Source organism: Arvicola amphibius, chromosome 4, assembly GCF_903992535.2.
Source record: "Arvicola amphibius chromosome 4, mArvAmp1.2, whole genome shotgun sequence".
Lineage (NCBI taxonomy): Eukaryota > Metazoa > Chordata > Mammalia > Rodentia > Cricetidae > Arvicola > Arvicola amphibius.
Window position 1 is genome coordinate 57,934,761 of NC_052050.1, and position 24,549 is coordinate 57,959,309.

General features: G+C 47.6%; 1 protein-coding gene across 1 annotated transcript; it reads right to left on the reverse strand.

Annotated features, from left to right (window-relative positions):
- Positions 1-2,018: 2,018 nt before the first annotated feature.
- On the reverse strand, positions 2,019-2,573 carry Cdrt4 (CMT1A duplicated region transcript 4). The gene has a single exon (XM_038325399.2). The coding sequence runs from the start codon at positions 2,571-2,573 to the stop codon at positions 2,019-2,021; it is 555 nt and encodes a 184-aa protein (XP_038181327.2).
- Positions 2,574-24,549: the final 21,976 nt, after the last annotated feature.

Consider the following 24,549-nt stretch of genomic DNA (forward strand, 5'->3'; position numbering starts at 1 on the left):
GGCTAGCACTCACAGAGATGCTGTAACCCACGTTCTCCCAGATGTACCCTGGCCAGAAATGCCCATGAAGGACTAAAGAGGTTTTGCTTTGCTTTGTTTTGTTTTTGTCTTTGTTTTTGTTAACTTGTTTGTTTGGAGACAGGGACTATGTAGCCCATCATTCTTCTGCCTCAATCTTCTGAATGCTTGAATTGTAGGTATATATTGCTACATCACAGTCTTAAGATAAAAATTCTCCTTAGAAGAACTATCTTGTATCTCCAGCACACAGACTGTACTTATTGAGATTCGCTGGGAAGTAGCTATGATTTTGCAGAACTCATACTGACCCAGGGTGAAGAACCCAGGACTGGATTGGGAGCTTCTGATTGACAGTGGCGTTCAGAAAGGAACTGCCCAGGAGCTGGAGACTAAAAACTACACCCTCGAGTGAGGGCAAACATTTACTGTCAATAGAGAAGGCACACTGCCAGGAGAATTGGGCTTTCTCAGATGGCAGCTGCAACTATCAGTCCATCACACCCTGTCCTCTGGATCTGGGGGAGACGGACATTAACTGCCCTGAAAATACTCAGAAACATGGGTGGCGTCATCCACGATAACAGAGAAACCCAAACAGGAGGCTGTCTGTGCCCGAAGACAAAGCGTGTTGACTTCGTGACTGAGGAGAATTTACTTGCTTTGCAGCCAGAGGAAGAGCATGGGTGGGGTCATGTCTAGTTGTCACCTGACAAATGGTATCGGATGTCTAGCCAGGGACCCCGAATCCTAATCCATCCCCCATAGTCACAGCGGGTCTGCTCCCCAAGCTAAAATAAAGAAGTACAAGAGAGTGTCAGCAAGATGTCTCCACAAGTAAAGGTGCTTGCTACTAAATTTGACAACCTGAGGTCAGTCTCCAGAACCCACATAAAGAGAAAACCAACTCCTCCAAAGTTGTCCTCCGACCTCCACGTGTGCCAGAGCACAAGCACTATGGCACACTCACTATGACACACTTATACATGGACACAGAGGGAAAAAAAATAAAAATTTCTTTTTTGGAAACAAAGAGGAACCCTCCAATTCTCTCTCTCCTCTCTCTCTCTCTCTCTCTCTCTCTCTCTCTCTCTCTCTCTCTCTCTCTCTCTCTCTCTCTCTCTCTCTCTCTCGTCTCTCTCTCTCTCTCTCTCTCTCTCTCTCTCTCTCTCACACACACACACACACACACACACACACACACACACCCTGGGATATGGCAAGACTGGGAATCAGCCGGTGGTTTTCCTGCTTATGTCCTACCACACCCTGCCCACAGAGGGCGCTAGCAGGAGTCCACATGGTTAGAGGGAGAAGAAGGAACTCACCAACTGCTTCCTGGTGGTTCCTACCACCTCCGTCCCACCCCTGGCAGCTTCCCTTGGAGCCCTTTCTGTCAGCCAGGCAGTGGAAACGCCTTCCAGCATTTGAATTCAAATGTTGAGTTCTTTAACACTCACTGAAACAGCCTCACGGACAGACGTCTTTCAGTGAAGGGAGACAGGGACCCCTTCTCAGGGGTGGGGGGGACAGGACCCTGCAGGGGCTCTCCTCAGCACGGAGTTCAGCAATACAAGCATTGGAATGTCTGAGCTTCACCACACCTCTCCCTCCTGCAGGCATCTAACTTCCAATAACTCCAGGGACGGCCCTGGTTCCCTTGGGGGTTACCCCTGTCAGTAACTGGATTCTTACTTTGCAGCCCTCTTTAGTCACCTGGTTAAAGCGCCTATTACATTAAGACTGGTAAAGTCACTACTGTGGTTTCTGTCTGCTGTCAGGATGTGGACAAACACCCATGTAGTAGAGCCTTCAGCAGCTCCAATTACCCCACTCCAAGAGTGTTGGGGTTGTCTACCCACAGCCCGCTTTCTGATATGGTCCCTGTCTGCCAACCTACGTCTAAACAGGAACAATGGCAAGTTTCAAAGACATGGTGTATTGTAGCGGATGGAGTATAACCGTTGTACATTCTCAGGGGATGGCTTCAGGGCTCTTGGCTAAGTGTTGGCATGCGGCTCCTTGCTGGCCTGTAGTAAGCCATAGTGGAGCTTCCTCATCGCAGGCCTCCTGGAGAAGATGATCTTGTTGTAGCTGGACGTGGGACCCTCTCTGGCTTCCAGCTGTGATTGTGTAGGTTCTGGAAGGAGTGTGGAACTCATGTTCGTGACAGAGCAAGGTTCCCACGTGGACTGCCTGGACTCTGACAGGACATCCTTGAGCACGAGCTCTGAGGACTTGGATGACTTCTCCCTTTTCAGATGCATGAAACTAGGTTTGCTCAGCCTTGAGGTTTTGCGGGTCTCCTCGTAAGAATGAATGCACTCCAGGTCCCGGGCTCTGCTTTTGTCAATGAGGCGCCTTACTACCGGAGAGGTGTACGTGACATAGGCTGGCCAGGGGGTGTGGTTTTCAAGCAATGTCACGGGGAGGCCGAGGTTTTCTGTGAGTTCCACTAGAAAAGAAACACGGTGGTTTAGAAGCACTTGCACACTCAGCAATGCATCAAAGAACCGCAGGGGTCTGGGATCACAGTTTGAAGCCTTCCCCCCCATTTATTGAGTGGGAGTAAAACCCAACCTAAAGTTAATAAACGGAATGATATTCTACTGACTATATCGATTAAAGAATAGCACAATATTACTAAAGAGAGAGACTTTGATTAAGCTTGCTTGCTTTCAAATGTTTTTATCCAATTGTTTGTTTAAGTTCCAAATTCTAGTGTCCTCAACTAAATGTCTGCTTAGAAAGCTATTGAAGAGCTGGGCAGTGGTGGCACATACCTTTAATCCCAGCACTGGGGAGGCAGAGACAGGCGCATCTCTGTGAGTCCAAGACCAGCCTGGCCTATGAGAGCTAGTTACAGAACAGACTCCAAAACCCTGTCTTGAAAAGCAAAAACAAAAACAAAACAAAACAAAAAAGAAAGCAAGTTGTTGAAGGACTGTAATCTAGTGACCCCTGAGTGTTCACAGGAGGTTCATTCCAGGGCCCCCCACAGTTCCCAAACTCTGCGTGTGTTTAAGCTCCTTATTGCAAAATGTTGTGTGCTGGACATGGAGGTGCACACTAGTGAAATCAACACTCAGGAGACAGAGGCAGGTGGATCACAAGTGTAAGGACACACTGAGCTACATAGACTATCTCTATTTTTTTTTCAGTAGGAAAAGCAAGATGCAGTATTTGTGTAGAACCAGAGTAGTTCTTCGTACTTTGAAATTACCTCTAGAAAGCAAAACACTAACACAATCAGTGCTCTGTGAGTGATTATCAGACTGTACTATGTAAAAAACAATGCTTTGGATGCACCATTAATTGAGTCTTTGAATGCACTATTAATTGAGTTCAAGCACTTATACTACCAGATACGTACCATCAGGGATGTGTTACGGCTTGGAAGAATATACCTTAGGAGACTAGAGTTTGCTGGTAGAATGCTCGCCTCGCAAGCATGAGGCCCATGTTTGAGACCCAGCACTGCAAAAAGAAATTTTAGCTGGATGTGGCAGCTTGGGCTTATAACCCCTGAACTTAGTAGAGACAGGAAGATCAGGAGTTTGAGGCCAATCTGAGCTACACAAGAAACTGCCAAAACAAGGCAAGAAGGAAGGAAGGAAAGAAAGAAGGAAGGAAGGAAGGAAGAAAGAAAAAAAGAAAGAAAGAAAGAAAGAAAGAAAGAAAGAAAGAAAGAAAGAAAGAAAGAAAGAAAGAGAACAGAAACAATAGCAAATTGGGTTTAGGGCTTGGAGCATTGGCCTGCTCCACCTGAAATCAGATGAATCTTGAACAAGTGTCTCGCCCTTTCTGAACTCTGGCTGCCTCATTAGCAGCATTGACTTATCTGAGGGACACCCCTTTCCAAAGGCTTCCCTTGCAGATTCACAATAACTCAAGCCAAACCTTCAGCAGTTCCTTTGCTAGGCAGTAATTACTAACGGACAGCTGTTACCTTCCAGCTGTGTCTCTGGATATATACTGCATTTCGTCCTTATTGCATCTTTTTGTTGTGGTTGTTGTTGTTTTCTAGACATGGTTTCTCTGTAGCTTTGGAGCCTGTCCTGGAACTCACTCTGTAGATCAGGCTGGCCTCGAACTCACAGAGATCCGCCTGCCTCTGCCTCCTGAGTGCTGGGATTAAAGGCGCGAGACACCACAGCCTGGCCTTACTGCATCTTATAATGTAGGCATCCTCCCTATTTTAACAGAGGATGGAACTGAGGCTGCTAATTTTGTACAGCTCACTAATGGTGGGGCCTGAACTCAATGGTAACATGTTCCTCCGTGCAACTGCTGCCCAGAAGTTCTGATGCGTGGGAGCATTGTGGGAGCTTTGCTGCGATTTCTACATACCAGTTGCTAGGTCCTTAGCCAGTACCGAGTTATGGGCACAGTAGGCCTTCCTTCTCACATCGTGGTTGCACTCCATGTACCAGAAATGACAAACACCTCCCCTGCATCTGCCGCTGTCCCCATTTTTCCCCATGGTGCATCCTTTCCCTGGTTTTACAGCCTTAGGTCATTTCAGTGAGAGTTTGGGAGGCAGAAGAATTAAGTTCATCTTGCCATCTCTAACCTGCGTTCAGAGAGGCAAACAAACATGGTATTAGTGGAGAGAAAAAGTTCCCAGCCCTGTGTTACTCTCCACGATTGCCAGTTACCTGGAACTACTAAGCAGAAACGTCCAGGAATAAATAATTCACTGATTCTTTTTTTATAAGATGATGTTATAATTTCCTATTTTATTACTAGTTACCACTGCTAGTTTTAGCGAGTCTACTTTATAAGCCTCAACGTGGATACTCACACATAGAAGACGACATAGTAGATACGGGGGTTTAGTGCTATACGCTGTTTCAATCACTCATAGGTGTCTTGGGACACATCCCCTAGCAAACAGGAGCTACTGTGCACAGTTATTACCATACGGCCTCGGGGAACATGGAGAAGCTGGAGTTGGTGAACAGATCTGTCAACAAGGAGTGGACTGCAAAGGGTTCTATATCTCTGCTGTGGTCATGTATCTCCCAGCCCGCAGAACTCACCTGACACAGCCTTCCACTAAGAAAGACCTATGGAGGCTCCAAGTACAGATGAAGATGCCGCCTCCTCCCCAGTCCCTCCTTGTAGCCTCAAAGCAATTGCAAGTATCTTGCAGGTTGGACATGGTGTCTGCTAAATGTCGTATTTTCTACCAGCTCAGGAGCCAACCCCCTCTGCCCATCCCCTAACTCCTGTTATTCTTCTGCCCCAGTTCTCTCCCATTGTTAGAGTTTTCTTTCTATCACAGATCCAATGGCTTTGGGAAAATGTGAAAGCCAGGGCCTCCCAATGTTGACTTGACAAGTGATTGATAGCCACCCTGAAGATCCTAAGTCCCGTGGTCTGCCCCTTTGGGGAAAGCTGGGTGAGTCCCAATGCCTGCTAGTGTGGCCCTGCTCCAGCTTCTTAGATTGCCATGACCAGTTCTTCAGGAGTCCTGATTTCAGATCCCCTGGCTTTTCAGTCTGAGCACTGGGCAGTCCTGGAGAGTCCAGGTCTTCTTCCTACAAGTAGGGCAGGGGCAGGGCTCCACCCACTAACTTGTGCTTCCCAGCCTGCAGCTGGATCAGAAGTGGCTGAGATGGTCAGGCCAGGAGACTCCTAGAGGGGCCCCAAGGAGGGGCAGAAATCAGAATAATACTCTGTGTGCTCATGAAGACGGAAGAGCTGCCAGGCACCATGGTCAGTGGTTCTCAGCCTCACAGGTCCGTCCACCTGGAGAGCTTGTCCAAGCAAGCAGATGCTGGAGACGGAATCAGGCCCTCACACTAACATGGCGAACATTTTGGTGGCTAAGTCATTGCTCCTCTGCTCCAAGATTTCATTATTTATTACTCAGCTTTTCCATCTCTCTGGCCCTTAAGCATCTGAAAGGGTCATGGAGCCTTTCAGCCCTCACCTGCCAAAGTCCCATAAAAACATGCTGCAGAGGATTTTTAATGAGTTCCCAGGAGATGTTAGTGTTACTGGGCACCAAAGCCTGAGAACTCTGGACCGAGGGTCAGAGCTTTCCAAATCTAACAATTCCTAGAATAACCCACAGAGCCTGAGGCTCTTCCTTCCTCCCGATGCTCCAAATCAGTGGATCTGCTGGGAGTCTCTGAGAATTTGCTTCCACAGGTAACTCCAAAGGATGACAATGCTCTCGATGCACGGACCACGCTGAGTGCCACCCTGTCTGTGCCCAGCATGAGTAGTTGGTGCCACTTCTGTCAGCTGCAACAGAAGTGAGCTGTGGTCTGCCAACTTGTTCACACGTGGGCCTCTGACACAGAAAGGCTCCATGTCTCCACACCTTTTGTTCCCCCCAATCAGGGAACTATTTATGGGATTTGAATATGTCATTAACAGAAACTAAGTTCTGATGTTTCCATAAAATATGTTATCCATAAATTTCAACATTTTATTCAAAACACCTACAAATGATAGCATCCTGGAGATTTGTTCAAATTAAAAAGAAAAAAAGAAGAAGAAGACAAAAGGCAAGACCTTTTAGATCCAGGTCTTGTAGGGTTCTCCTGTGAGTTTCAGCAGCAATATTCCACAACGAGGCATTTTAAGATATAGTATCAATATAGTTTTCTGAGGCTACAGAACAAATCATGCTCAAATTGTCCTCTAGCCTAGAAAGAGATACTTGGAATAATTTTTAAATAAATTTTAAGGCATCTTAGTTTTCTAAGACCAGCGCTAGGTTCTCAAACACTCAGGTCATCCATTTCAAGTTTTCTCAGAGAGCATGCAGGAGGCCACCGAACTCTTGCCTGCCCACCTTCAGTGAGAGAGGACTCAACTTAGCACGCGTGTTTGTAGAGCAGTTAGAATGTGTGCCACACACACACACACACACACACACACACACACACACAGTGCCAGATGGGGGAAACACACTGGGAGATGATAATATTTAGGGGACTGGGAATAACTCCTTTCGCCCTTGCTTCTAAATTAACAAATCTGAAGCAACCATGGAGCCCGGTTCCCAGTGGGCCCTGCTCTAGCTCCACTGTGCTGTGTGTAACCCGGTGCCTCGCACGCTGTCTCGCTGAGCTTTGGTGCCACAACCCAGAGTGGCTGGTGGACCACGCCACCAGACGGTAGGTTTTCCTCACACCTTCCGCAACAGGGACTGGGAAAGCTCGAGAAAACCAACGACCCAGACGCTCTCAAAATGCATGGAGAGGGCTTGTTTGTTGAAAATAGCAAGAGATAAATAGTTGATATAAGTCTGGAGACAAGCTGCGGCCTTTCATAATTTCCTTCAAGACCAGCACAAAGGTTCTATTTTGTCTTCCTGTAAATGAATTGCAAAGCCACAGTCCCCAGACAGAAACAGCATTGATGGGAGGGGTGGGAGGCCATGCTGAAGTAGCTTTCTTTTTGCTCCCACAGACACCAAGGTCTGTGTTCAAGCAACCGGGTGCCCAAGGCGAGCGCTCCCCAGTCCCCACTCAGTTTCTCATCACCAAAGGGTGACACTGCCCTGGAATGTGGCATAACTGTGGCAGGGATTATGTTCCTTGAATTGTTAGGGATTCGATGTTTCTTACGAAATGAAAACAGCAGCGAATCGCTGCCCTGCTTCTCTTAGGGACTGTCTTAGTCATGGTTTCTGTCGCTGCCATGAAACACCATAACCAAAAAGCAAAGAGGGAAGGAAAGGGTTTGTTTGGCTTACACTTCCACAGCACTGGTCATCACTGAAGAAACTCAGGTCAGGAATTCCAACAGGGCAGGAACATGGAGGCAGGAGCTGGTGCAGAGGCCATGGAGAGGTGCTGCTTACTGGCGATGCCCCCATGGCCTGCTCAACCTGCTTTCATAGGGAACCCAGGATCACCAGCCCAGGGATAGCCCCACCTCCATGGGCTGGGTCCTCTCCCATCAGTCACTAATTAAGAAAATGCCTTACAGCTGGGTCTTGTGAAGGCCTCTTCTCATTTGAGGCTCCCTGCTTTCAGATGGTGCTAGCTTGTGTCAGGTTGACCTAAGACTGGCCAGCACAGGGAGAGCTCGCTGTCTTAAGGAGATGTCTGGATGGGTAGTAAAGTGCTTTAACCCAGCACAATTCAGATTTTGTTGTGCACTGGGAGTATTGCATATCTTTGAAACCATGGTACTGTCTCTCTTTCCCAACCTTGCGGTGTGCCAGGAATGAGAGGCAGAGCAGGAATTAAAGCTTCACCGAAGGGCAAAAGGTCTTGGGGAAAGTGGGTAAATGGAGGCGCTATTGTATATTTGTATTAAATATGCTATCGAGCCCCATTATTATGCACGAATAATGTGTGTGCGTGTATTACATACGAACCAAAACATTTTAAGAGAGTCAGCTTTAACTGTAAACTTGGTACAGCCTGGAGATGAAAGGAAAACCTTCCAACTGGCCTGGGGGGAAAGGATGAGGTGGGTGTTGTCTAGACTGTCACAGGGGGACCCAGCCCCCTGAGAGCAGTGTCATTACTGGAAGGTGGTCTTGGTCTGGGTTAGAAAGCTAGCGAAGCAAGATCGTGTGAGCCAGCCAGCAAGCAGTCCTCTGTGATTCCTGCTTCCCTCCATGATGGACATGCAAGCCAAATCAAGACTTTTGCTCTTGGTCAGAGTCTTTTCTCACAGCAGCAGTGACGGGGTGAACACCAGGTGACTCCAACGCGCAGTACGACTTATGATTGGATGTTCGTGAATCTGTCCCCCCAGACACTGGCGATTTGTAAGGTGATATTAACTATCTAGAGACAAGACACAGGACCAGAATGTTGTCTACAACACCAGCTTTCTTTCTGTGTTCACTTGCTATGTGCTGTATCTCAGCGTCCTTTGAAACGGTGAATGGGACCATGGGGCATTTCCACAATCACGTGACTGTGGTAGAAAGACTTAGACCAAAGGCAGAAGCAAGTCAGTGGCTGAATAGCACTGCAAATGAGGGACCAGCAGTGTGAATGGGAGTCTCCAAAACCGATGACCTCACTCTGACTGCCGCAAGCTGCACCCTTATCTCAGGAAACCATCTCCCAAAAGGATTTTGTGGTTCCAGGCAGGATTAATGGGTTAGTACATTGATTCAAGTCGGCTCCGCTCAGGCTTTTTGCCTGATGCTGTAGGACAGTGTAGACTCAAGAGTAAGGCACTAGCTTCACTTGATGGTGCCTAAATTGTGTCCCATAGGATGTAGGAATCCCTCAAGATGCTAATAGGCGCTGTTTAAAAAGAGGGGAAAGTCCAGGACAAGGGCCACCCGTACAGTCATATAGGTCATTTAGCCTGAGAGCCACCATTTATAGGATCTATTTATACAAGATTGCAGACATATTGCCAACCAAGTTTGTTTAAATACCACAGAATTTCTCAGGGCTTGCTATGTGCTGACTTGTTTCGTAGCCTTTCAAGAGGCAGAGTGAACACGTATGATAATTTCCTTTGACTTGTCGGTCATACACGCATTAGGCAGAGAATCTCATGGAACTAGAAATCAATGAAACATTCATGCAGATTTTTAAACAAGGTCCTTCCCCAGCCTTTGGGACTGCACACCTCAGAGAATGCGACAGTGTAGGGGCACGGAAGGGTGAAGATGCGGAGCACAGCTGGTTCTGTCCTTACTGTAGCCTATGAAATCCTCCTCAGGGTCCCACAAAACTATCCAGATGTAGACAAGCAGGCCAGCATGAGGGCCCGGTGTTTCTCTCAGTGGCCTCATCTCTCTCTTTCCCGCTGTTGTCTGCATGCTTATCTTGTTGGGTTCATACCCCCACTCTTCCCCAGGGAATCGTCCTTCTCGGGAGGAGACTGGCGTTCTCTCCTGGTGCAAAGGCTCATCTCGCCTCTGCACTGTCTTCCTCAGCTGTCCATTCCTTCCCTGCCCTGCTTCTTTTTCTGCTGTCCAGCCACTCCCCACTTACTTTTGGCAGAGGAGGAAGCTGCCATTAAGAGCAGAAGTGTCTTGGAAAGCTGACCTCTGAAGTGGACCAGGACGGGAACCAGCTCAGTGCAGCACGTGCAAGCATTGGGGAGGGGGCGATCTCCAGCCAGAGGGACCTTCCGGGAGCCCACCGTGCTCTACTGAACAGAACAAGGGCCTTCATGGGGTGCCTGCATTTCACACCTGGAGGAAATAGTGAGTGCACACCACACCTATCCTTATCACCTCTCTCCCTGCTTTCTCACCCGTCATCCCTGTCCCATGAACACCCCTTTTCAGCCGCATGGGCTCTGGAGGAGGGGCACACAGGAGAGTTGCTAGATAGCTGAGGAGCACCACAAACCCTAGAGCTACAAAGACAGAGGGATTGGGGGAGGGGACAAGTTGGTCTTTCAGGAAAGAAGAACGTTATGTGTCCCTCTCCCTGTGTGACACTGCATGGCCACCTTCTCTTCCTCACCGCTGCCTCTCTCTACATACACTCTCAAGAGAAACAAGGCCTTACTGCACTGTCTAATGGATCAACTTGCAAATGGTGGGGATCACCCTTCCATCTGGGGTGTTGCCGTGCCAGTCTGATCAGTGCTGCCCATCCTCTAATACCAGCCTGCCATTACTGGATCCCACCTACCGTGTATACGGGAGGAGCCATGCTTCTGGCTAATAGGCTGTGCGGTACATATGTGTTCTAAGGATTAATGTCGTAACTTTCAGGTGCTTTGTTTTCCAAGCACGGAAACAGTCTGTGCACCTGCAGACATATGGCATTTATTCGCTCCCTGTAGCTACAATGTGTAACATGAAGGGGCCAGCTTGTTGGGGTTTCTGTCCCACCCAATACCCTACAGCCGGCAAGCCCTAAAGAAAATCACACAGAGATCTCCATAAATTATAAAACTGATTGGCCCATTAGCTCAGGCTTCTTATTAGCTCTTATCACTTATATTAATTCATTATTCTTATCTATGTTAGCCATGTGGCTCAGTACCTTTCACAGCAGGGCAGATCACATATTGCTTCTTCGGAGTCTGGGCAGGAGTGGGAGGAATGGACTTCTTCCTTTCCAGCATTCTCCTGTTCTCATAGCCCCGCCTCTACTTCCTGTCTGGTTGACCCACCTATACTTCCTGCCTGTCCAATCAGCGTTTTATTAAAATACATGACTGACAGAATACAGACAATTCTCCCACACCACTCCTCTGTAGTGATATGAGCCACTTCCTGCAGCCCAGCTCCCAGCTGCCTGGCTAGCTAGCTTTACACCCAAAATAACAACACACAAACTGTATTCATTTAAACACTGCCTGGCCCATTATCTCCAGCCCCTTATTGGCTAACTCTCACATATTGATTAACCCATTTCTATTAATCTGTGTAGCACCACAAGGTGGTGGCTTACCGGAAAGATTCTAACCTACATCCATCTTGGGCCGGAGCTTCATGGCATCTGCTTGACTCTGCTTTCTATCTCCCAGCATTCTGTTTGGTCTACTCCACCTATCTAAATTCTGCCCTATCAAAAAGCCAAGGCAGTTTCTTTATTAACCAATGAAAGTAACACATAGACAGAAGGCCCCCCTACTCCAACAATGCACTGCAAACACAGTGCTGAGCAGTGTGAGTCCAGAACCATAGTGCATTTGTGCTTTCACCTCTCGCTCTGGTGTCTGCCCTTCTCGGCGTCCAGGATCCGCAAAGCAGGTTTTCCATGCTCACAAGAGATCTCAAACAAGACGAATAGATACCATCCATGTCACCAGAAAGAAGAGCAGAGAAAGTCTGGAACCTAAGTCTAAACATATCCCATCTGCAGCCAGATTGAGCAGATGAAGACAGGGCAAATTGCTCATAGGCCGTTGAAGAAGACAGAGCCCCTTGGATGTGGAAGGGAGAAATGGAAAGAGGATCAGGAAGAAACATGGATTCTGCTGAATCGCAAAGGGCAAGGAGAGTGATGGCCAGATCTCAGTCTTAATGACAGCCCTGGCATTTCCGTCTTCTCTGCTCAGGACACATTCCTCCCATAGGCAGCCATTGCTGTCTCCAAATGGTCTGCTTTCTGTGCATGAATTATCAGGATGCTTCAACCAGTTCAGCATAATAATTCATGTGCAAACACTCCCCAAATTCCCTACCGCAAGAAGTGATGAGCTGTGCACCGCTCTCAGGAATAACCACAAACATGAATATTGCATCTATTCAAGAACAACTCCATCTAACACATTGTTTCTTTTGAAAGATCTAATTCGAAGACCCATTAGGCGCAAAGCACACGTGGGCTGTGTTATCTACACACTGAGTTCCAACTTAAAAATAAATTTCTAGAACAAACCAAACAGGCATGAAGGAGGCTTTCTGCCTTTTCCTGCATGGACACTGAGGGTAGACATTAATCAGCTAGTCAAGAAAGGAAAGCAATGGAGAAACAAGCCTAATAGCCCATACCCAGGAAGCCAAACATGAAAGGACTTGGGCAGTCTGTGCCCAGAGACCCCCTTACTGCTGACAGCTGCCTCCTGAGCAATGGAGCTGTGAAAATGCATGGCCGCACAATGACTAATCAATCAGAAAGAGGAAGTCCTGCTCCCTCTGGAACAATGGGGCATTGTGAACCTAGAGAACACACGGGGAAACAGCCAGCATTTCCCAGGGCTGATCTCAACCTCCTCTCAGATGCTTGGAGCTTAGGAATGGAAGGCCAGGAACCCAGACTCTGAAGAGAGTGACTGGCACTTGAGACTCTTCTAGAAGCAAAGAATGAAGGTAAACACTCACTCCTGTAAGATTTCGTTATTCTTTTGTTATTGACAGCTGGGTCCCAGTTCATGCCAGAACGTGATAAAAGACTGTATTGCCACATGCACACAGCTCTCAGGTCACAGGTGCCTCCAAATTATGATTGATTCAAACTCCCAGTTGTCGGGGGTGAAGGGCCCACAGGTGAACAACAATCCAAATTGTCATAATGAAAACTGACGAGTCTGCACATTGTCACAAACGCCCTTCGTGCATACCCGGCAATAACTGTCTCCCTAACAACCTAGAGAGTAGAAATTAAACCAAAGGATGTTGGAGCACTTGGCAAGGAAGGAAGCTCGGATTGGGAACTCAAGCATCGTGCAAACTGGGAAGACGGAGTGAAGTACTAATGGGTTCAAAGCTATATGCAAACGCTGCCTTGTAATAGGGCTCCTTATTTTCTTCCATCTGTGGCCTGCCACCATGGTCACTAGAAAACTGTGACCAGGAAGTAGACCAAATTGTCAGCCCCTTAGGAAAGCAATTTGAGACTTGTACCATGGGAAAGATGGCTATCTCTTTGTATATGTTTCCCAAATTTAAGTATACATTTTGTCAAAGGCATTTGTATGTGTTCTTATAATAGACACTATTTATCAGCATTATATCGAGTTCGAATGATCTGTTTTTGAAATCTCTCTCTCGCCCCACCCATCCTGACATAGATCCTTTTGAGCCTATTCCTTGCAGCAGCCATTATGTGGCCTTTGTTTGCAGTGTTAAAGATTCCTCATAATTATTTTAGAGGCTACTCAAGAATCCATCTAAGGAATGAATCATTATCAGCGATGACTCTGTTTGGGGATTTTAAGGTGTTTCCAATTCTAGCCACTAGAAATGATGAGCAACGCCTTTTAAAACAGAATTCAAACAGCTTTCTGAGTTTTGTGAGGTTCTGCCCAGTAATGCTGCCTGCTCAAGGTTTCTCCTGGGCAAAGATTTCCACATGCCCAGAGCCACTTCCCCTCCACTGTGAGGCGAGCTCCTCCCTTATGTTCATGGACAAAAGAAAACAGGTGAGATGTTTGCCTGGTGGACTCTGGGGCTCTGAATTACCAGCTCCAGGTCTCCTCCTCAATGCAGTGCAGTTCAGAACAAGAATAAGAACAGGAAACATGATGAACTCTGTGACCACTACTGAAGCGAGGCAGAGGCCTCCAGGAAGGATCTTCATGCTGGAGGACTGTATGGCAAAAGCCCCCACGTGTCATTCCTGTCACAGAAGCTTTAAAGAAGGAGCTGGGAAGAATCCGTTCACCTGGTGACTCAGGCCTAAAACCCCAGGAAGCTAAGGCAGGAGGGTTACAACTTCAATGCCAGCCTAGTAACTAAGGAAGACAATGAGTCTAAATAAAAAAATCATTTGGAAAGTGAAAACTTCAGTACAGCTTAGGGATTATAGCTCATAGAGGTTATATTCTCTGCCAAGCATACATAGAGAACTATATTCAAAGCCTGGTACCAAGAAATATGACAGAAAGAAAAGCAAGAGGACCAACGAGAAAGTGTGAGAGCTCAAGCTGCCGGAGCAGTGTGGAGCCCACCAAGAGCCGTCTCCAAACCACTGGGAGCTAAGCTCCCCAGCCTACGGAAGTCCCATTTGGCCACAAGCCAGATGACTGCTTCCAGGCCAAAGAACTATGGAAAGCAAACCAAAACCCCAGCGGGCACAAGCTGTTCCGTGACAAGGCCACCAGCATCACATGTTCCCACAGGAAGAGAGGCCAGCCCAGAACTGTCACACCAAACACATGTCACAGAGGCCCTTAATGAAGCTTCTGAGTCTTTGAGAAATTATCACTTAAGTTATAGTTAGTGAAATAAACCAGTGTCAAAATGACACAGTAGGGTCCTACTCTGTGGTATTCTGACTTCCCTTGATGAAGCACTATAATCTTTAAGATGAAATAAGCCCTTTCCTCCCCAAGTGGCTTTTGGTCACAGTGTTTTAGCTCAACAATAGAATCCCTAAGACAATCTTCATCTTGGCTTCTACAGCCGTAAGTCTGCCCTGCACACACACAGTACACACGTACATGCACACATGCATCTTCAAAGAGCTGAATATATGTATTTGAACATATACATGTGCACAAAATAGGTCCAGATTTGTGACCATGTATATACATAAATATGTGTACACATGGCCCCTTTATACCCAAATGTACATGTATGTGCACACAACATGTATACACATGCACACACACATACTTCACACTCTAAATGCCCATCACTGATGGTAGGGGAAAAGACCCCATTGTACATAGCACTTACTACATGATAGTGAGGAACCATCAGAGATCAAAAGGCTTGGGATTTGCCTGGAAGCCATGAATCACCTGATCAAATTCATTCAAGATCTGGAAAACTGAAGCTGAGGTTGAAACTGGGGCTGAAATTAGGAAACACTCCCCATCACCACCACCACCACCACCACCACCACCACCACCGCGCGCGTGCGCGCACACACACACACACACACACACACACACACATATACCAAGTCACAGAAGTTCTGCCAGGAATACTTTATTGGAAAAAGACAAAGAATGTAACCTGTTTCCTGGTTATAACAGAGTCCCCTGTGGAAGCCTGGGATGTTCCCCATCCCAGCTGCCACCTGGGCCCACAGGTTTCTGCCTGAAACTAGATCCTTGATCTCTTCCCCTGAGATTCTCAAGTCATTTTTCTTCCTTGATCCTCCTTCAAAGGCCAGGCCACCAGACTACACAAGCCTTTCCCTCGCCAGGTACTGGCAGTTTCTGAGAGCTGGCCTGGCTCCTCCGTCACTAACAGTCTGCAGCTATCACTGCCAGTAAGGCTTCACGTCGGAGTTCCACGCAAAGTTCTAGCCCAACATCCCTGGGATTGCTCACCTCCAGCAATCAATGTCTGTCTACCTATCTACCCATCTCCAGAGTGTCCCGACTTCCTGCCGTATCCTGCTTAGATTCCATGGTGCCAAATTGTTATTCTTGGCAACCCACCTGTGAGGATTAATCTGCACTGTCAACTTGACTGGATTTAGAGTCAATGTGGAAACCCACCTCTGGGTCTGTCTGGGGGTGTTTCCAGAAAGGAAGTCTAGCGGCTGAGGAGGGAAAACCCATTCTGAACGTGGGTGGCACTGTGCCCGGAGCTGGTATCCCACTAAGTGAAAAGGAGAAAGCAGGCTGATGCCAGAATCCATCGCTCTCTGCTTGCTGGCTGTAGGTGCAATGCAACAGGCTGTCTTACACTCCTGCAGCCAGGCCTTCTCTGCGACAGCAGGTGGCATCTCCGAGTCATGAGCTGAAGCAAACCCTTGTCATGTTATCTTTGTCTGGATAAGAAAGGAACTAATACACCACCTTGCCCTTCCGTCTACCTGTTTGTATGACAAAATCCCAGCTCCAGTTAAACAAAAGCTGATCCTTCCTCAAGGGCCCCCACCTCCACCACTAGACTTCCTGGAAGATGAATCTCACACCATGCTCTGGTCTCACGTGGAATGTAACTAGCTGACATTTCTGTGCTGTGCTGTGTATCAAGCACACTCTAAACATCGTATGTTAACTAACTAATTCTGACAAAATTCAGTTTTATCCCCATTTCACAGGCAAAGAAATTAGAGCCTGTAGAGTCTATGGAGTAGCCTGTCCAAGGGCACACAGCTACTAAACAGCAGGCATTAGGATTCACACTCAGGCTGGCTAGCTGCCAAAGCCTCTACTTTGTTATCACCCTGGTCTCGGAAGCACATCCCAGCGCTAGCCTAGCCCTGGGCCTCCCCTCAACTGATCTGTCCACTTTCTCGTTTCCCTAGAAATGGTTTCAAACTCCTGTCTCCTGCCTCCCCTTCTCACTCTCAGCTACTGTCCTTTCTAATTCCAGAAAGATCCAAGAATCCACGATCCAAGAATGCTCTCACCTTCCTCTAAAACTCCTACCAACTTGACCGCTCCTGACCACTCTGCCTTCCTTCCACTGGGTGGATGAAGAAGCCCTACTGTTGTTAAAGAATGGTTTTCCACTGATGCCCTAGCCCTCTACCCTCTCATCTCCCAAAACGTAATGGTCTGTGGTAGAGCTGAGCATTCTTATACTTTAGAAACCTTTTCCCACTAAGATTTCACGATGGCCAGCAGACCAACTCTCTTCCCGTGTCACTCGGTACCCTCCCCCTCTGTCTCCATTGGTTATTTCAGTGGTCTTTCTCCATTTCATCTCCACACATCCCTGATGCAACGTCAACAGTTATTTGGCTCTGTATCTCACCAAACGTCAAGTACAAATCTAAATATTGAGTGTACATCTTTATTCATCGAAGGATCCCACCTAAACCTTTCGTTGCCCTGACTTCTCCCAGATCTTGCAAATCTTGGAAATACAGAATGAGAAACACAAAGTGGAAAAGATACAATGTAACTAAGGTGGATAGTCCTGGGAGAACAGAAAACCCTGACCTCCGATTAAAAGAGCAGTGTCTCCTTCCCTAAAAACCAGGAGAGAAGTGGTTTTCAATCCGGGAGCAATCTGTAATTAGTAGTTTTACAGGAGTCTTTCTAGGCATGAATATACACAAGCAGTACACAGCAGAGCAGAACGACTAGCCACATAGAAAACATCTACGGGTACCATGCCAGGAAATCTGGGAGTCCTGACCAAAGAATTTCTTGTCGGGTCAGAAATCCAACTAAACAACAAAGATTGTAATGTGTCTCCTTGGCAGGGTAGAGGGATGCATCAAATACTTCCAGGATCCAGGAACAAGCCCTTTGCAGTGTCATGTGGGTGTCCTCTCCCTGGCAAGGGTCTGACCTTTGAGAGACAGCCCTCTCTCTGACGTTCCAGGGGGCGACTGACAGAATTCACCAGTGTTCCCATTGTGAAGATACCGCACATCAAGCAGTTCATTCTGAATACCGTGTCACACAGAATTAACAGTGTAAGTTCAAGAAAGGCCAGGAACGTGGCTGACTGATCAGGAACAAGACACTTGAAATTCATAAGCCTTGGGTGTCTCACCTTTAACACAGAGGCAGTGAGAGGACTTGTGGATTGCAGTGAAGATTTAATAAGCTAATTCACATTGAGTACTGAATACAGATTTAGCCACATGTTAAGGGCCTCTTGGTTAGGCTGTTGTCATCATGGTTAATATTCGGGATGGGGAGTCTCCTACAGTGCCAACACAACAGGATCTGATGTCCAGGCTTGAGAAATTAACAACAAAATTCATGTCACAAAAAATGAGTCAATGCATGAAAAAAATAGGGAGAGCCTTAAAGCAGTATAGAAGATGTGCTTAGGGGACCCTTCAACACCTCGCCATCCTCTAAGATTGTCATCATAGGTGATGAGCCTCCCCATCACCTATCTTGACCCACCCAGTTTATTTTCAAGGGTCAACAGAACTGTTTACACCATCTACCAAAATAACACTCCTTGGAGTTGATTTCTGAATTCAGGAAAGTCTGGAGTATCTGTGTTCACCTGCAGCCACACAGATTACATATGTAGCATTTAAACACACAGTTCTAAGCAGAACATCCACTTACTCCTTGATGTAAGAGTGCATGAGCCATGCACAGATGCATTTATGAATATGTGCACACACATGCATATAAATACATACATCCACACGTGTAAGTTACCAGTCACATCTGTAACATCCCCCCCCCCCACACACCACTCACACTTTCGATATCCCTTATCCCATTTGGGATCTGTTTCTCCTCTTGGATGTCTGTGGCCATAATCTAGAATAATTTCATAAGCAAAACTGAGCCAAGAAGCATCAGATTCCCCTGGAAGTAATCTGGGGCTTAAGTAGGAAAACAATGCTAATGGAATCATAAGAAGAAACAAAAATTGAAGTCGAGGAAGCATCCAGCTTCACCTCTTGTCGTAGTAAGCTTCAGATGTTGACGTGGCCCAGCCTAGGGTCATCTGAGGGAGTCTCAGCTGAGGAATTGCCCAGTGAGATTGGCCTGTATCCATGTCAATGGAATACAGGCTCTACTGTATTCTACTGACATGGAAGAACCCAGCCCACTGTGAGTGGTGCCATCCTGGGCAGGTGTTTCTCCTGGGCTGTATAAGCTAGCTGAGTGTGAGTCTGTTAGCAAGCCAGAGAGCAAGACAACAAGCCACATTCTTCCATGGTCCCGTCCTCGAGGTTCCTCCCTTGAGTTTCTGACCTGACTTCTCTCAATGATGGATTATGACCTAATTATGACCCATTCCCTCCCCAAGTTGCTTTTGACTGGGGTATTTTCTAATAGCAATGAAAAATGTACCTCTTTATAGGTGCCTTGAACAACTTCCTGAATCTGTTGGCCCTCAGTTTCCTCATTCAGGACCGGTAGTATCCTAATTGATAGAACACGGTGCTGGTCTACAAAGAGCTAGATTCCCGGCTTTCATGAAGAGCAAACCCCCGAGCCACGGGCACAAACTGGATTCTGTAGCTTCTAACTTCAGTTTGGTCTCATAATAAACAAGAAAGCTACTAACGGTGCTGTCCAGGATGAAGACAAGATGAACTCCAGAGAACACAGGATCGTGTGTTTCTCTGAGAGGACAAAGACCGCAGTCTGGTGTTGGTGGAGCATAGGGCTCACCTTGTTTCCCTGGGGTGGAAGCTAACCTAACTAGATTGGAAACGCAGAAATATTTATCTACTTGGGATGCGATACCAATGAAGGAAGCTACCTCCCAGGAGAGTTATGGCAAACAGAGAGCTCATTCCTGTGCCTCTCCTAGCCTGTAGCTTAGAAAGGCTGGACAGCAGAACACACAAACATATACAGAGCACAAACACACATACACACCATATACATACCACATACCTCAAGACACACACACACATACACCATATCACACCACACATACTAAAATCACACACACACACACACACACACACACACACACACAGAGTAAAACCTCAATCTCAAAGTGAGGTTCAGTACACACAGCTAAATAAAGACTCAACAGCAACCAGGCCCACAGACCTGTGCTAGACAAACTGCAAGATGGCAGCCCAATGATCTCACCTCCTACTCTTCCTGCTATTCCCACTATTTGTTTGATCGTTATTTGTGCTTGGTGTTTAGGATCAGATATCACTATGTAGCCTTGGCTGGCCTAGAACTTGCTGTGTGGACCAGGTTGGCCATAGACTCCCAGAGATCTGCCTGTCTCCGCCTCCTGAGTGCTGGCTGGAAAGATAAGCACCGCCCATTCTCAGATTAGAGTTCACACCTTTACACATTATCCTTCAGCACAAACTGTGCTTGGGGACATTTACCTCTAATAGAATATAGTCAAAGAGAAAGGTCATCACATCTGAGACTAAGTTAGACAATCGGCCCCTCTCTCTCTCTCTCTCTCTCTCTCTCTCTCTGTGTGTGTGTGTGTGTGTGTGTGTGTGTGTGTGTGTGTGTGTGTCTCGGTTTTTCAAGACAGGGTTTAGCTGTAACTCTGAAGCCTGTCCTGGAACTAGCTCTTGTAGACCAGGCTGGCCTCGAACTCACAGGGATCCGCCTGCCTCTGCCTCCCGAGTGCTGGGATTAAAGGCGTGCGCCACCACCGCCCAGATTCTTTTTTCCTTTTTCAAGTGCATGTGAGTGACACGGATGGGGTTGAGGTACACATGCATGTGGCGGCCTGAGGTGCTGTCATCAATCATCCCTGATTACTCTTCCACCTCATTCATTGAGGCAGAGCCTCTCAATCAAGCCCAGGGCTCACTGACGTGGCTAGCCACACCAGCCAGCTTGCTCTGGGGATCCCATCTTTGCTTTTCTGGACTGGAATGGCAGGTGGGCCTGTGCACCCACTAGTCATTCACATGGATTATATGCTTCCAGATTCTGGTCCCGGGCCTTGAGAGGCAAGCGCTTTAACCACTGAGCATTTCTTGGTCTTCTGGCTTCATCAGTTCCTTATGCATGGCATCCGTTGCTTGTGCTGAGGTAGGAACTGCCATATTGAGATGTCCTATGTGGTTTAGTTGCCCTAGAAGATTTCAGCCCACAGCCAGCAAAGAACTGAAGCCTTTAGTCGGGTGGCTGGTAAGGAACTTAAGCTTAATGAGAATCACCAGGTGAATCATTTGGAGATGGAGTCTCATGCTACTGAGTTTCAGAGGAAAGCTTAACCTCAGTCAGAAATGTAACTCATGTTTCCTAGAGAAACCGGGAGACAGAGACGGACAGTGAAGGCACGTTCATATCCCCACCCTGCACTCTCCCACGCACACTGTGAGATCAAAGTACTAAGTAACTAAATTTAGCGTAACCTGTTCCACAGTGAGAGATAACCAGTAGAGGCCCTATCCCCAGTGGTCCAAGAAAAGCACACTGCGCATGAGATTGAGACCTAGAAGGGCTTCCTACGCTGGCAGCAATGGGAGAGAGCTGATTGGATGGCTCCTCCTTCGCCCGCTCCCACCTCTAGGAGACAATAGAACGACCTACCAAAAGAAGTGTGATGGCCTTAGTCTTCAGTGTCAACTTGACTGGGTTTAAAACCACCTACGGGACACATTTGTGAGGGCATTTAGAGAAGAATTTAACTGAGGGACGAGGAATCACCCTGGATGTGAGTGGCACCATCCGGTAAGCTGGGTCACCACTGAACAAAAGAGGCTGAAGAGAGAAACCATCTGAACACCAGCATGCATTTCTTTGTTTTCAGAATGGAGTCGCAATGAAACCAGCCGCCTGGCTCCCTCTGCCACTCCTCCCTGCCATGATGGACCAAAATAAACCCTTCCTTGTGCTGCTTTTTAGGGGTACTTTGTGAAATCACTGAGAAGAGTAACTTATGCAGTATGTAAGGAATCAGAGCCCGTTGACTGCTCCAGAAATTAAGGGGTGCTTCTAGCAAAGCTGATTTTGACAAGGCCATGTAACACAGTAGGTGTACGGTGCTACCCAAGGGACCAGGGCTGGAGCAGGGATGGAGCCAAGTATAAGAGGGAGCTCTGGATGGTTAAGGTACTTGCTCACACATTCCTTGACGCATAGAAATTTTGTAATTTTTCTTTCTGAAGATCAAGTTAATGTCCACGGAATCCAAAAGGTTTTGTGAAAGTATCAGCATCCAAACACTAGGTCTTAGCACAGGACTGTTTTCTCAATACTGCTATATAAACACTATCTGAGTTCTACCTTCAAGACTACAGTCCATCTTCCTCTGCTGCTTGTATATGAGCACACGTGTACACATATACACACACAATTATAGGGGGGGGGCTTAGGAGTAGGTTTCTATCATCTGAGGGCACGAGTTCTAGAAACAGGGTGGGCTTAAAAGATCTGCCTGCCACACGCCCTCCCTGGACTTAGGCTGTCGGGCTGACAGGTACCCAGCTGCCTGGAGTGTGGATTTCCATAATAGATTCCATGAGGCCCAAATCTTCCTGGGCCCCCCATGAGAATGTCCCCTGAACTGCTCATCATTCCAGACACAAGAATAAAGAAACTGTTCACTGCCCAAAAGGCCCCCCCCCGCGCCTCACCCTACCCCCTTCCCAGCTGGGGTGGGGTACCCTTCCAGTTCAACCCCCATGACACTCTGCCTCTCTGTGCCACCTGGATACCAGCAGTGAGAACTGACTGGGCTTAATGCACCTGTGTCTTCTCACACAGCAGCAGGCCTGAGAACTGGAATGGCCAGTAGGTCATCAACATCCCACCAAATGCATTCCTCTGGATTTACCCTACCCAAGAAAGCACTGCCAGCCCCAACCTTCAAAACTCTCTTGTTCTCATTCCCGGATGCCACTCAAAGGAGAAAAGCTAACTTTTGCCCTCTAGAGTGGGAAATGTGAAAGGCACAGGCCTAACCATGCACGCTGCTGTATCCAGACCACACGCCCCTCCCAGGCACTGCGCCCAAAGGGGCGCTGATCGGCTTTTCCATCCACGGAGTGGAAATTCTAGATGCAGAAAGTGTTCAGACCAACCCTGAGTTCGCTCGCGCCTCTGCCAATGGCCGTAAACCTGTTTCTGTCCCGCTGGAGCTGCAGTGTGGAGCCAGAAATCTGGAAGAATTTAACACGTAGTGGGTTCGGTTCAGACACAGGAAAACATTGTTCAAAGTAAACACTGGAATCCCTCCCTCATCATGCAGGAATGTGGAGCCGGCAGGGTCTGAGCTCAGCTGCTTCTCAGAAAAGCCCCTGCTAAGCCTGCCCTCGCCTTGCACCAGGCTGCACCGATGGAGGGGGACCCTCTGGTTACTCGGCGTTTGCGCGGAAGCTCCGCCCCTGACCTTGAGAAGCCGAAAGCCCTCGTGAGGGGAGAGGGCTCGTGATGCTGTGGGACTTTCCATTTCCTTCGCTTCCAAGGGTTGTGAAAGAGTCGCTTTTCCTGGAGAAGAAAGGAGGCTCTGTGGCAGTGGCGAAGGAGCTGTCTCCTGCCCATGTGTGTGTACTCCCCGGACAGGGCCCCCCGACATGCGCTTCCCTTTCCCTGCTCCTTAACTAATTCCATCTCTCCAAAGTCCGGTGCCAAGGTCCTCGCCCGGCTTCCGCTGACTCTGGACAGTAGAAAGAAAGAATTGCTTTATCCATGGGCTGTAAAATGGTTTCCAGAAGGTTGGTTCATGTTTAATCATCTGTCCCTCTGTCCCTCTGCCTAAAGGGCTACACTCTATTCACACAGATGCCCGGGGCTGAAACAAACAGCGGGGAGATTTTTCACGGCCCCAGGAGGAGGGGGAGAAAACCTGGGGGAGGAAAGGTTTGTGAGGGATGCAAGAAGTCCACGCGTGGCCATTGTTGGGTTCTGAAAGTCCTCTAAAATCTCAGGTTGAAATTCAAGTCCTGAGGGGACTAACGACACACTTGGGAGATGAGGACAAGATGACAGTAAGTTCGAGGCCAGTCTGGACTGCATAGGAAGTTCTGAAAGTGAGGCCCTGTATCATCGGAAAGAATATCGGGGGAGGCAGGGAAGAGGAAAGAAAAGAGCAGAGAGAAAGACAAGGGGGAAGGAGGGAAGAAGGAAGGAAGGAAGGAAGGAAGGAAGGAAGGAAGGAAGGAAGGAAGGAAGGAAGGAAGGAAGGAAGGAAAAATTTAATCCCCAATATGAGGTCGTAGTGGTCAATGTTAACGTGACAAGATCTAGGATCACCTAGGAGACATGCCTCTGGCACACCTGTGAGAGATTGCCTAGATCTGGCTAACCACAGAGCATGCCTGTGAAGGATCCTCTTGATTAGATTCATGGGGTGGGGTTCCTGTGGGCAGCTCAGGGGCTGGGGCCTCTGAATGAAAAGGAGAAAGCAAGGTAAAACAGGCTTTCATCTGCCTCTGCTTGATTGTGGATTCAGTGTGGCCAGCTGCCTTCTCTGTCACGATGGACGGTGCCCTGGAGCTGGTCTGAGCACAAAAACAGACACTCAACACCGTTGGAATAGAATAGAGAGCCCAGAAATACACCCACACAACTACAGCCACCTGGCTTTCGACTGTCAAAATATACTGGGGAAAAGGGCAGTCTCTTCAGCACACAGCATTGGGGAAACTGACTCTTCACAGTGGAAGAATGAAATAAGTCTGTGTATGAAAATACATTCAAAGTGAATCAAAGGCCTCAATAAAGACTTTAAATTACCAGATGAAAAACGTTGGTAAAAACACCTCAAAACATACACAAGGACTTTCTGCAAAGACTCCAAGAGCACAGATAATAATCCTGAGAACTGATCAACAATGTTACATGAAATGTAGAAGCTGCTGCACCGCAAACAAAACCATCAGAAGAGCAGAGCCGGCTACA

Coding starts and splice junctions, on each gene's coding strand:
- Cdrt4 (XM_038325399.2), bottom strand. CDS start 2,573: ATGGGGGGGAAGGCTTCAAACTGTGATCCCAGACCCCTGCGGTTCTTT.